At 42.9% G+C, this 11,721-nt stretch overlaps 1 protein-coding gene across 1 annotated transcript; it reads left to right on the forward strand.

Annotated features, from left to right (window-relative positions):
• Positions 1-3,963: 3,963 nt before the first annotated feature.
• Positions 3,964-7,210, forward strand: LOC148000795 (uncharacterized). The gene is made up of 4 exons (XM_087586749.1): positions 3,964-4,118; positions 4,868-5,027; positions 6,409-6,540; positions 6,984-7,210. Exons 1-4 carry the CDS (start codon positions 4,028-4,030, stop codon positions 7,183-7,185), a joined length of 585 nt encoding a protein of 194 aa, XP_087442875.1. The 5' UTR covers positions 3,964-4,027; the 3' UTR covers positions 7,186-7,210.
• Positions 7,211-11,721: the final 4,511 nt, after the last annotated feature.

Genomic DNA, 11,721 nt, shown 5'->3' on the forward strand with positions numbered 1-11,721 from the left:
GTTTCTTGATGAGTTTCTCAGGCATTGAGATACCTCAGGTGAGAATTCTTAGTTTAGCTCTCTATCCCAGTTTAAAAGTCGGGTTATTTGGTTGTCTGGGAGTTTACCTATTTGAGTACTTTGTATATTTGGAATGTTGGCACTCTCTCAGATGTAGGGTTGGTAAAACTCTTTTCTGAATCTGTAGCTTGCTGATTTGTCCTATTGGTAGTGTCCTTTGCTCCAAAGAAAGTTTTCAGATTGTTGAGATTTCATACGTTTACTGTTGATCTTAGAGCCTGACCCTTTGGTATTCTGTTCTGACAACTTTCTCCTGTGCAAATGTGTTCTAGGCAATTTGTGACACTTTCCCTTCTATTAGCTTCTGCATGTTTGGTTTTATGTGGATTTCCTTGATTCACTTGGATTTGAACTGTGTAGAAAGAGATAGAAATGGATCCATTGGCACTCAACTACATGCAGACCACCAGTTAGGGTAGCATCATTTCTTAAAATGTCTTCCGTTATGTTCAAAGTCCTCAGTCATCAGGGAAATGCAAATCAAAACAACCCTGAGATTCCACATCATACCAATCAGAATGGCTAACACCAAAAACTCAGGTGTTAGCAGATGCTGGCGAGAATGCGGAGAAAGAGGAACACTCCTCCACTGTTGGTAGGATTGCAAACTGGATTACCTCTCTGGAAATCAGTCTGGAGTTTCTTCAAAAATTGAACATTGCACTGCCTGAGCACCCAATATACCCCTCCTGGGCATATAACCAAAAGATGCTCCAACATACAATGAAGGCACATGGTCCACTAAGTTCATAGCAGCCGTAATCATAACAGCCAGAAGCTGGGAAAAACGCAGATGCCCTTCAACAGAGGAATGGATATAGAAAATGGGGCACATCTACACAGTGGAGTACTACTCAGCTATTAAGAACAATGACTTCATGGAAATTTTACGTCAATGGAAGGAACTAGAAAATATCATCCTGAGTGAGGAAACCCAATCACAAGAAAACACACATCGTATGCACTCACTGATAAGTGGACATTAGCACAAATCTACCCAAGATGCAATCCACAGACCACATGAAGCTCAAGAAGGATGACCAAAGTGTGGAAGCTTCAGTCCTTCTCAGAAGGGGAAACAAAAATATTCACATGAGGAAGTGTGGAGATGAAGTCTGGAGCAGAGACTGAGGAAAGGCTACCCAGGGACTGCCCTAACTGGGGATCCAGTCTATATACATCCACCAACCTCAGACAATATTGGTGATGCCAAGAAGTGCGAGCTGACAGGAGCCTGATATAGCTGTCTTCTGAAAGACACTGCCAGAGCATGACAAATACAGAGGCGGATGTTTGAAGTCAACCTTTGAACTGAGAACAATGGAGGAGGCAGAGAAAGGATTGAAGGAGCTGAAAGGGTTTGCAATCCCATAACAACAATAATACCAACCAACTACAGCTCCAAGAGACTAAACCACCATTCAAATGGTACACATGGACAGAACCAGGGCTCCAGCAGCATGTGTAGAAAAGGAGTGGCTTGTTGGGCTTCAATGAGAGAAGAAGCCCTTGTTCCTGCGAAGGCTCTATGCCCCAGTGTAGGAGAATGTCAGGGCAGGGTGGCAGGAAGGGTTGGGTGGGTAGAAAAACACCCTCAGAGAAACAGGGTGAGGGGGATGAGGTAGGGGGATATGGGTGTGAAACAGAGAAAGGCTTTAACATTTGAATGTAACTAAAAACAAATAAAGAATAAAAAAATTTAAAAGGCATAACAAATGCAAAAGATTGGGGTGCCATTCCATACTCGTGATGTGTTTCTTCTGTGAGAGCATACTGGTTAACTCACTTCTCTATGACTGTCTTCTTATTTGAAAGTAAATAATGGGATCATCTGTGGAGTGGTTAGTAAGAATAAAAGCATCGCCTAACATGAATAGGTCCCTCCAGAGCGTGAGCTTAATATTCTAGGTATAGAGCAATTAGCTGCGGGGATTAAAAACAAAAAACAAACAGAAAAACAACATCAACGATTAAAATAAATTTTGAATGCTGGGATTAAGGCGTGTGCCAACAAACACAGGTCCTGTCACAATTCTAGCAGTCGCCAGCAGAGAGAGCTGTGAGGTAGTGTGTGCTTCTTCCTTTCCAAGATACCCCATGGCCTCAGGCCTGCATCCAGTGAGCTGGAACGTAGAGCAGCCTAGTTGAAAGTCCTGTTGTGTTGATTACCTGAGACCATATGAGTTAACTCTCTTCTTCATGCCTTTTTTTCTTATTTGAAAGTAAATAATGTGATCATGTGTGGTGTGGATGGTGAGAGTAAAATCTTTAACATGAAGAATAGGGCCATGAAGAGTGTGGGTAACATTCTAGGTACAGAGCAAATAGAGGGAATTACCAAAGAAAACAATGGGAATTCTAACAACAATTGCAAAAAAAGAAGAGAAAAAAAAAGAGAAAAAAACCCTTATGGGTGCTGGGATTAAAGGCATGTATCAACTCTGACCAGCATTGTAGGTATTTCCAATAAAATATTTAAAAATACAAACAACCCTATTATTATTTTAGCAATTGCAGCAGAGAAGACTGAGAGATCGTGTGCTGCTGCCGCCATGCCATGATCCTGTAACAACAACTGCCTTGGTGATAGGAGCCTGTATGCAGCAGGCCCATTGGTGGGCCTGTCATCTCAAAAACAGATGCTTCAGTCGTCTAAAAGATTGGACTCCATTATACTTCAGGCCAGGAAAGAAGCCAGCCACCATGAGTGAAAGAACAAAGGAAAAATTACATTGGAAAAATGTGTGCCTTATTTGGAAGAAATGACCCTAAACTTTTGAGGCGTCCACCATCTCCACCCCTCCTTTTTGAGTTTTGCATAGCGATGTTGTCCAACTCCAGGTGGGAGTCAGAGGCAGAGCCCTTCCCAGAAAAGACAAACGTGATTTTCACTCTTACATCTGTGAGGTTAGGAGGCGTCATAGCACAGATTGAGCGCACCTAGGATAAGAACACAGAAGCCACAGATGACAATGCCAAATGGACTTTCCCCTGAACTTAGGGACCCACTAAAATTGAGGTTTAACCTGACCACAGGCCATTCGACTCCCTCCCCATCCTGCTGATTCTTATGTTTGCTAGGAGTAAAGTATCAAGGGGCAACCCCCGATATCCTCGTGCCTGGACTTGGAAATGAAGGAAGACAAATATTGGAGAAGTGATGGCTGTCGGGCTACAATGTAGGAACACACAGTCCAGGTTGACCTTTGCTCACTGATGACCAATTTAATTGTCTGGCTATATTTGAGAAAGGGATGATGTCCAACTTAATATGTAAAAGAAGGGACAGAAATTTATGATTTTATATTTGCCCTGTAGTTAATCCCCCTATATTCCCAAGAAAAGGAAGTTTTTATTGCAAAAAGTAGGATTATAAACCATTGACTTTGTGAAGTACATAGACGTTTATGTGGAAATAGTCCTGGCTATCAAGGAATGCCCAGTAAGCAAATATTATTCAGGTTTTATAAAATTAAAAGTATAAGAGAAATATATTGGCCTCTAGGAAACAGGGACACTTTGGGAATTGGACTGTATGTATGTGCATTGTCTCAGGTGTAGATTTATTATTAAGAGAAATCTCCCTCATTTATGGTCCCTAGGGATTTGGGTGCTAACAAAAATCTCTTATCCAATTCAGGGTTGTAACCAACTCTCCCCATCAAAAGCATTGATGACATCCGATGAAGCAGAGAGAAATATCTAACTCTAGAGGAGAAGTTGCCAAAGGATATTCCCTGGGTCACAGGAGAGGCTGCAGAAAAGGGCCCCATAGACATTGGTTGCTTTTGGGAGAGCTGGGTAGCAGGGAGCCATAGAACTTCCGAGTGACGTCATCAGTAATCTCTTCCTTGGACAATCTCTTGTATCTAAGAGAGCACTAGAATCTTCTGTGATGTCACCAGTGTTGTGGTGACACCAACTGCCTTTGGGGTTCCATCAGTGCCTTTTGGGTTCACAAATAGGCATGTTTCACCAGCTGCTCAAGCTCGTTCAGAAGGAGGGGGGAGACCAAGGAGAGACCAGACCGAGGCAGAAGAAAGCTGGCCTTCTGTATTGTAAGTACGGAAGAATGAAATCATTCTGGGGAAGGCACAGTGAGTACTGGGTAGAGTCGGGGAACTTCCTCCAGGAGGTAGGTTTGAGCTGAGCCTTTCAGGAGGCGGCCTTACAAGCAGGAGCCTTGGAATTTGTCAATGGCAGACCAAGAGTCAAGAGTCCTGATGATTAATTTGACAGAGAGCCAGGAATTGGCAGGCCTGCAGTTTCTTTTCTATGAGCTTTTTAATTTCTACTGCCAAGGAATGCCAGGAGGAAGCCCTATGAGGATAAAATGTGCCCATTCATGGTTGGGAGTTGAAGCACTTCATCCTCTAGATTACTGTAGGTTACTAAGTCTGTGATGACAAGAACAAGGAAGGATGCATCCCCTAGTCATGAATTGAGGTCTCAGACACTTTAAGCTTGAACACACGATTAGGGTTTGATGGTGCTGTGAACTCCAGGATTTACCTGCTCCACGTCTGATATCTGCTGACAATGTCCCAAATCTTTATGTCTGAGGTAGATTCTATCTTTCACGATGAGGGATCATGTAATAGTGAGTGAGGCTTATGTATGGCAATGGAGGTTGGGAAGAGGGAAATAGCTTAAGAGTCCACATTAAGGATAGCGTTTCTTCTCTTTCAGGGATTCAACAAATCTCCAGCCTTTCCGCTTCCTCAACCTCCATTTTGAGACTCAGAATGGTCTTTTCTACCCACGGGCTATCCAATATGTACATTCACTTGTGTTTATCTATCTACAGGGTTTATTAGGAAGGCATCATCAGAAAATTTCATCAGTAATCATGAAAAACGTATAAAGAAATTGGAGGAACTAAAACTTGAAATCCAGAAGTGTAAATCTGAGCGGGATGAACTTTCTCAAATCCTGGACCTTTATGTCAATGATGGTTTGAACTACAGGTAGTCATTATGCCCTGTAACTTACTGACTGTCTTGTGCTCTTTCTGCTAAGCCAAGAGACATCAAGAAAGTGTTTCACCTCTCATCCTGGACTTTAAGGAGCCTTGGCAGGTGCTGGCCTGTGAGAGAAGCTAGGTGCTGTGTGTTTAGGGTCAACCTCTCTTGTACTTGACCCTGAGCTCCTTGGAGTTGGATTGGTCTTTTTCAACAGCTGGATGGACCTGGTCACACTTGCTGCATCTAAGTGTGGGAATGAAATGCCTGAATGTCCTCACTCTTACTCTGATTTTGGTCGTTAGACACTGATTCTATGGCACCTCCATGATAAAGTTGGCATTCTAATTATGTTTGTATATGGGTTGGCATGTACGTATTGATGCGAAAGTATTTGTGTGTGTTTTGCTCAGGATCAGGGAGTCTGGGACCTTTGATTGGGTCTGAGGATTTGTTTGATGAACAGTTTGCAGGTCATGATAGTGATGAGTCCATGGAGGCCATCATTGATCAACAGAGCACTTTGCTCCTTCTGTTTACCTTGCTGGCACATAGGGCTCTCCTGAGGGGAGGAGGTGTTATGAATCCTCTTCCCTGTAAAAAGTAGTTATGGCCTCTGGGAGTCATGTAACAAGGATTGAGAATCTCTGCTTTCAAAACAAGAGAAATGTCATCACATCTTTCTGTTGGACCCAAGGCTATGGCACAGACTGGAGGAAACATCTTATACTTCGTACACAACTGTTCAATTCCTTCATGCTGACCTGGCCAGATCTTGAAGGTCTGCTCCCTCCATTTGGTCCCCTAGCTCTGTCGTCCAATGCCCAGGATAATGAATTTAACCAGAACCAATAGGAAGGAGCAAGTTTGTGTTATATACTGGGCTTAGGTAGTCCAGAAAACAGTCTGATTTCACTTATTTATTTATTTATTTATTTATTTATTTATTTATTTATTTATTTATTTATTTTTTTCCTGCTTTGAACTTTATTTTCTTTTTTTAATTATCCAAGGATGGTTTACTGTGACCTAGAAAAGGTCTGTGGGAATAAATTCTTGGCACTTGTTATTCCCAAACATGCAGCTCTCAGACTTTCCCCCTCCTATACAGAGGGTCTTTATAGGACCATATCTCACCAGCCTTTTAAGGATTACTTATTTCAAAACAAATGTGTGCTGATTTGCAGAGAAATATTTTCTATGGGAGAGTGATGGTTTGAGTCTCCCTGTTGTGTTTTTGCTGTGGTCTTTGAGTTTTCCACTTTCTTCCCTAGCCCCCATTCCTTGAATTTGAATTTTTATTGGCTATTTTTTATTTACACTTCATCTAATTCTGAAATAATGAGTTCAGACAGTTATTTGTTCCTTGGGCCATGTTCTAACACAGGCTGAGTGTTGAATTGCCAATGCTTAAATCCCAACATGAGATGAGAACGATGGATATGCATAAGATGACCAACTGGATAAGTGATGCCATGGAGAAGTACCAGGAGCTCATGCAAGAGAACAATTCCTACCGGTGAGTCACTGACCGAAAGGAGACCCCAGCACTAGGCGGGGAATACTTCTGTCCAGCTATGACTTTGAAAAAAGATCTGGGATCCATGAGAAACACATGGGAAGATTGTATAGCTGCTGAGTCTTCTATCAGCCCTCAGAGGGGATTGGCCCTCTACCTGCCAATGGCTTTAGAATACCATGAACACATAAGCACCCATATGCAACATTTCCTCTTCTTTGATGTGCATATACCCTCTTAGTGTCAGGATTTTCTGAAGTACTTTGATTCCCGTGGAGTGCGGACTCGGGATTTGACCTGCCTCTAATTGGTGCTAACATGCAAACTGTGGCTCTAGTCTGGAGATGCCTGGGGATGGGGCCCTTGAAGGGATGATTGTACTTGCAGGAGTCGCAGGCAAATAGAAACTGCCTGGGATTTACCATTATTTGTTTTTGATTCAGCATCAGAAACTTCCACCTCCTGAATGAACGCAATGAATTGAAGAAGAATGTAAGGATTTTGATGAATGAGAACAGAAAACTGCTGGTGGAGCAGACTGAACTGCAAGCATCCTGTGAGGAGGGAAAGAGGTTCTGTGAGGAGGCCAGCAAGACCATGTACACCGCAGATATTGAATCCTTGTGTCCTGTTGCTTTTGAGTAAATCGAATGTATCCTTGTGAATCAAACAGTGATCTCGAACTCGTCACTCTTAAGAACTTTCTTTATTGAAGTGTGATGTAACCATCTGAAATCCCACAGCTCTCAGGCAGAGATGGATCTCTGCATTCTCACAGGGATTGGGCATCACAATGACTTCCCAGTCAGACTGAGATACAAAGAAATTGTACTTTCAGTGTAGATTGTATGTCCAACTCTGAATACCAACTTCATGATGAAAAAAATCAATGCAGTATCCTTATCAAATATTTAGTGACCACTAAAATATACTCTTTTGTGGATGAGAGTGTTGAACATATTAATGGAATATTCATCAGGTGTTCTGTAGTATCTCCCAGGAAATAAAACAATATTATAGGGAGTATAGAAGCAGTCATGAAACAGAATTGCTTGCTTTTGGTTTCCTTCAAACATGATATCAATTGTAACTGCACAGAGGAGATAATAAATTGCAAGACCTTTCAGGGGATAGGGTTTTTATGGTTGGTTGTTTTCTTGTTCTTCTTGATTAGGATGACGACTTTTGTTCTTGACAATGTACTATGTTCCATTTGGGATTTCAACTCAAGCAGACCACATAGATTACAATTCAGTTTCTATATTTCTTTAAAAGCTGGACAAAATATCCAGGCAAAGGTGCCCTATGAGTTTTCTCCTTTGTTTTTCCCTCCTTTGGGTGCTTTTGTTTTTGTTTGTTGTTGTCGTTGATTTATTTTATATTCATGAGTGTTTTGCCTTCTGTAGGTCTGTGCATACTGTTGCCCAAAGGCCAGAAGGGGTCACTGTGTTTCACCTGGAACTTAAGTGACAGAGGATTGTTAGGTGCCCTGCAGGTCTTTTGAGAAACAAATTCTCAAATGATGAGCCATCTCTCCAGCCCCTACTGTGAACTTTTGTCCTTCATCGTGTTCCTTACTAGTTCCAATGGATCATACCTGAATAAAGTGTTTCTTGAGATATGTAGGGACACATTTATGGGGTCTGCATGCTAATTATCTAGACTTCCAGGCATCTATGTGAAGTTTTAAGTTAGGGTTTCACTGCTCTGAACAGATACCATGACTAAGACAAATGTTATAAAGGACAGCATTTAATTGGAGCTGGCTTAAAGGTTCAGATCTTCAGTTCTTTATCATCAAGGTGGGAGCCTGGCAGCATTTAAGCAGATATGGTGCCGTAGGAGCTGAGAGTTCTACATCTTCATCTGATGTTTGCTAGCAGAATACTCAGTTTCAGGCAGCTCGGATGAGGGTCTTAAAGGCCAGACCCACAGCGAAACACCTGACCCAACAAGGAAATACCTACTCCAAAGAGCCGTACCGTATAATAGTACCACTCCCTGGGCCAAGTGTATACAAACCTGCACATTCCACTCTGAGGCCTCCAGAGGCTTCTTCAAACCTATGAGACTATGGGGGCCACATAGTGGTGTTTCTGAGACTTCCTTTTTCAATTCAATTTATCTGATTCTCATAACCTTGGTCTCAGGCAGATTCTTCAGACAAGTGCAAAAGGTAGCCACATTCTTTACCATAAAACCTCCCCAAAGAGTCTCTAGGCAAATATTGACATTCTTCACAGAAGGCTTGGGACAGAGTCACACGATTTAAACCACTTTCCGTAACAACGTCTTCCACATTTGTTCTAGGATGGCCCAGTAAGCCCTATTTACAGCATTCCCACAGCTTTCCAGATCCAAAGTCCCCACGAAAGAGTCAGAGATGGGGCCAAGCTGAGGCCAGTGGGAAAATTCCACCACAAACCTCTGAGCACAGAAGGACCCCTCCCTTCCAGGAGGAGTAGAGCTAGTGTAGTTCCTGCAACAGCTGCAAACCAGACTGTTGAAAAAGCCTCCTGTGACTCCCCATCCGACTCCCTCAGAAGGTCCCAGAACAGCCCACTGACTGCCAGTCTATTTGGAGGTTGCCTCTCCCCACTGATAGTACCCTATATAGTTACCTCTGTCCAAATTCTGCCCCAATTGTTTGAATTCTACCCTAATTGCAAGTATATAGCTCCCTGGTAGACTCTGCTCAGGGACTTCTCTCTCTGAAATGGGATGACCCTGATATTTTGGAATGACTAAACTCTTGCCTTTACATAGATTTCCTCCTCTGTGAGTCACATTTCAGGAGGTTCAGGTAGTGGTTCAATTTGTACCTCACATTTTGTGTATTGGCCAGTAAACTCCCCTCTTGTGGGGGACCCACAGGAGAGTGGTGAATCGGGGAAGTGACAGCTTGAGCGATGTACCACAGTTGTCTACGTCTCCTCTATCTAGCTTCCATGTGTTCTGCTTTTGGTCAGATTCATATGTGCAAGCTTAAGGAGGGCTCGGACAGCCTCAGTAACAGGACTTTGATCTGGCCAGTGGCTGGAGCAGAAGGCCTGAGTTATCCTGTCCGTGGCATGGACAGGCTGGTCTGTGTACTTCAGCTGCGAAGGAGGACACTTTGTGTTAGTTGTTCTTTTGTTTTCTGTGTTCTTGGACTTGGACTGACGAAATTTTTTGACATGGGACAGGTTGTTAGGACTAAAGACCACTTAATATAACTTAGAGTGGCCTGCTTTTGATGTTAAATGGCCACAGGACCCCCCCCCCCCCAAGGTGTCAGCAGTAGAGGATATAGTGTTTCAGAAGTTTTCCCTCCTCCTCCCTGCTAACACTTCTTTGTCAACGTGAACAAAATCTGAGTCCAGCCTAGCGGTTAGCTCCATCCTTGTTGACAGTGTTAGCTTTGGGGCTGGAGAGATGGCTCGGTGGTTAAGAACACTGACTGCTCTTCCAGATGTCCTGAGTTCAATTCTCAGCAGTCATTTGTTGAGTTTCTTTTTCCCTCAGGACCAGCTCCAGGCTTTACATTTCTCACCGGTTTATCCCCTCTTCCCCTCTCCTTCTGCCTAGGGCAGACACAGTGCAGTCTGGCATCCAGGGTCCATGACAAGAGAGGCCCCAAGTGGTCATATGTATCCATTAACAGAGTTTGCAACTGACTCCTGCTCACATCTTTTGTTCAGTAAATGAATATCCTTCTTGCCAAGAGATATGCTTGCTCCCTGTCCGAGTAAATGTGGTCTCTGAGTTTTTAAGATGAAAAAGATTTATTTTATATAAAGAAAGGGGATGCCTCTGGTAGGCTCATGTTGAGGCCTCTCTTCCCCTGAGGGACCAGCCACAAGATGGCATAATGTAGAATAAACTGTATTCAGGACATGACACCAACTCCCCCGAAAAGTTCTTACAGGTTCTCTTCACCACAGACATAGGCCAAGAAACTGGCCCTTGGGCCCACAGGGAACCCACCCAGATTGGTTATTTAATGGGTGTAAGGGTTAGGGATCTCCTCCAGATTTGCCACCAGGCTCTGTAAGCAGGTTTAAACAATAATTGGCCAGTGTTTAGATATGATATGAAATAAGAGAAAACAGAGAACTCTAGTACGGGATCCCTGGCTTTCAGCAATTAGTTAGTGCCGAATATTAGATAAAGTTACAGATACAAGCTAATAAAAGTTGCAGAGAGTATAGAAGAGTACAAATTAGACAAGAAGAATGAATTAGAGCCCTCTAGCCAACAAACCCTGGATCCAGGAGAAAAGACTACCATAGAAATGGCCAATGGATTATTTATCATAGAAACTGGACTCAGCGACAGCAGGATTGCCTGCTTATTATTGTTGCCACAGCACTGTTGGATAAAGATGCGGATAAGTTAACTTTGGGACTCATCACACACACACACACACACACACACACACACACACACACACACACACACACACACAATCCTGATTGCTGTTCAGTAATGCCTACATGTTTCATTATCAAACTTTATTAATCTATCTTGGCTAACATATTTTCTAGCTACCTGTTTCCCCGAACCATGCAATTCTGCTGCCCAACTCTGATTTTGACTGTCCACTCCATCAAAGTGATTCTCCTCTGTCAGAGACAGAACAGATCTGGTTTATTAACAAAAGCAGCTTTACCCATGAGGGTCAGAGGAGAGCAGGGGCAGTAGTGACACTGGAAATGGAGGTAGTCTGGACTCAGTCTGTTCCTCCAGACACTTCAATTCAAAGGGCCAAGCTAATAACATTAACACAGGCCCTCATCATGGGAAAAGAAACCAATGGCTAGAGATAACAGATGGGCTAACAAGGCCGCTAAGGACATAGTCTTGAAGAAAACAGCATCTCTAGATTGGACACTGTTCTACCTGAACCACCTAGATCAACTGATACATGCAGAAAAAGAAATTAAATGGGATGGTGATGATCGAGTGAACGTAAGCTAATATTATCCATATCTTTAACAAGAACTCTTCTCAGAAAGATCCACAGAGTCACTCACTTAGGAGTAAAACAAATGACAAACTTTAATGCTTATCAGCTGAGCAAATCTCCCAGTCACCCCAAATATCCAAACTCCTGACTGAGAGGTAAGAGCTTGGAGGCCTCTACTGGGAAAATTGATTTTATAGAGATCAAGGAAGAAAGACATGGCTCAAAATACCTGC

Source organism: Rattus norvegicus, chromosome 15, assembly GCF_021556685.1.
Source record: "Rattus norvegicus strain SHRSP/BbbUtx chromosome 15, alternate assembly SHRSP_T2T, whole genome shotgun sequence".
Taxonomy (NCBI): domain Eukaryota; kingdom Metazoa; phylum Chordata; class Mammalia; order Rodentia; family Muridae; genus Rattus; species Rattus norvegicus.

Excerpts from the sequence above, each read along its gene's own strand:
- LOC148000795 (XM_087586749.1), top strand. The coding sequence starts at position 4,028 with ATGTTTCACCAGCTGCTCAAGCTCGTTCAGAAGGAGGGGGGAGACCAA. Across the intron at positions 4,119-4,867 it reads GAAAGCTGGCCTTCTGTATT|GGTTTATTAGGAAGGCATCA; the intron begins GTAAGTACGGAA and ends ATCTATCTACAG. Across the intron at positions 5,028-6,408 it reads AATGATGGTTTGAACTACAG|GCTGAGTGTTGAATTGCCAA; the intron begins GTAGTCATTATG and ends GTTCTAACACAG.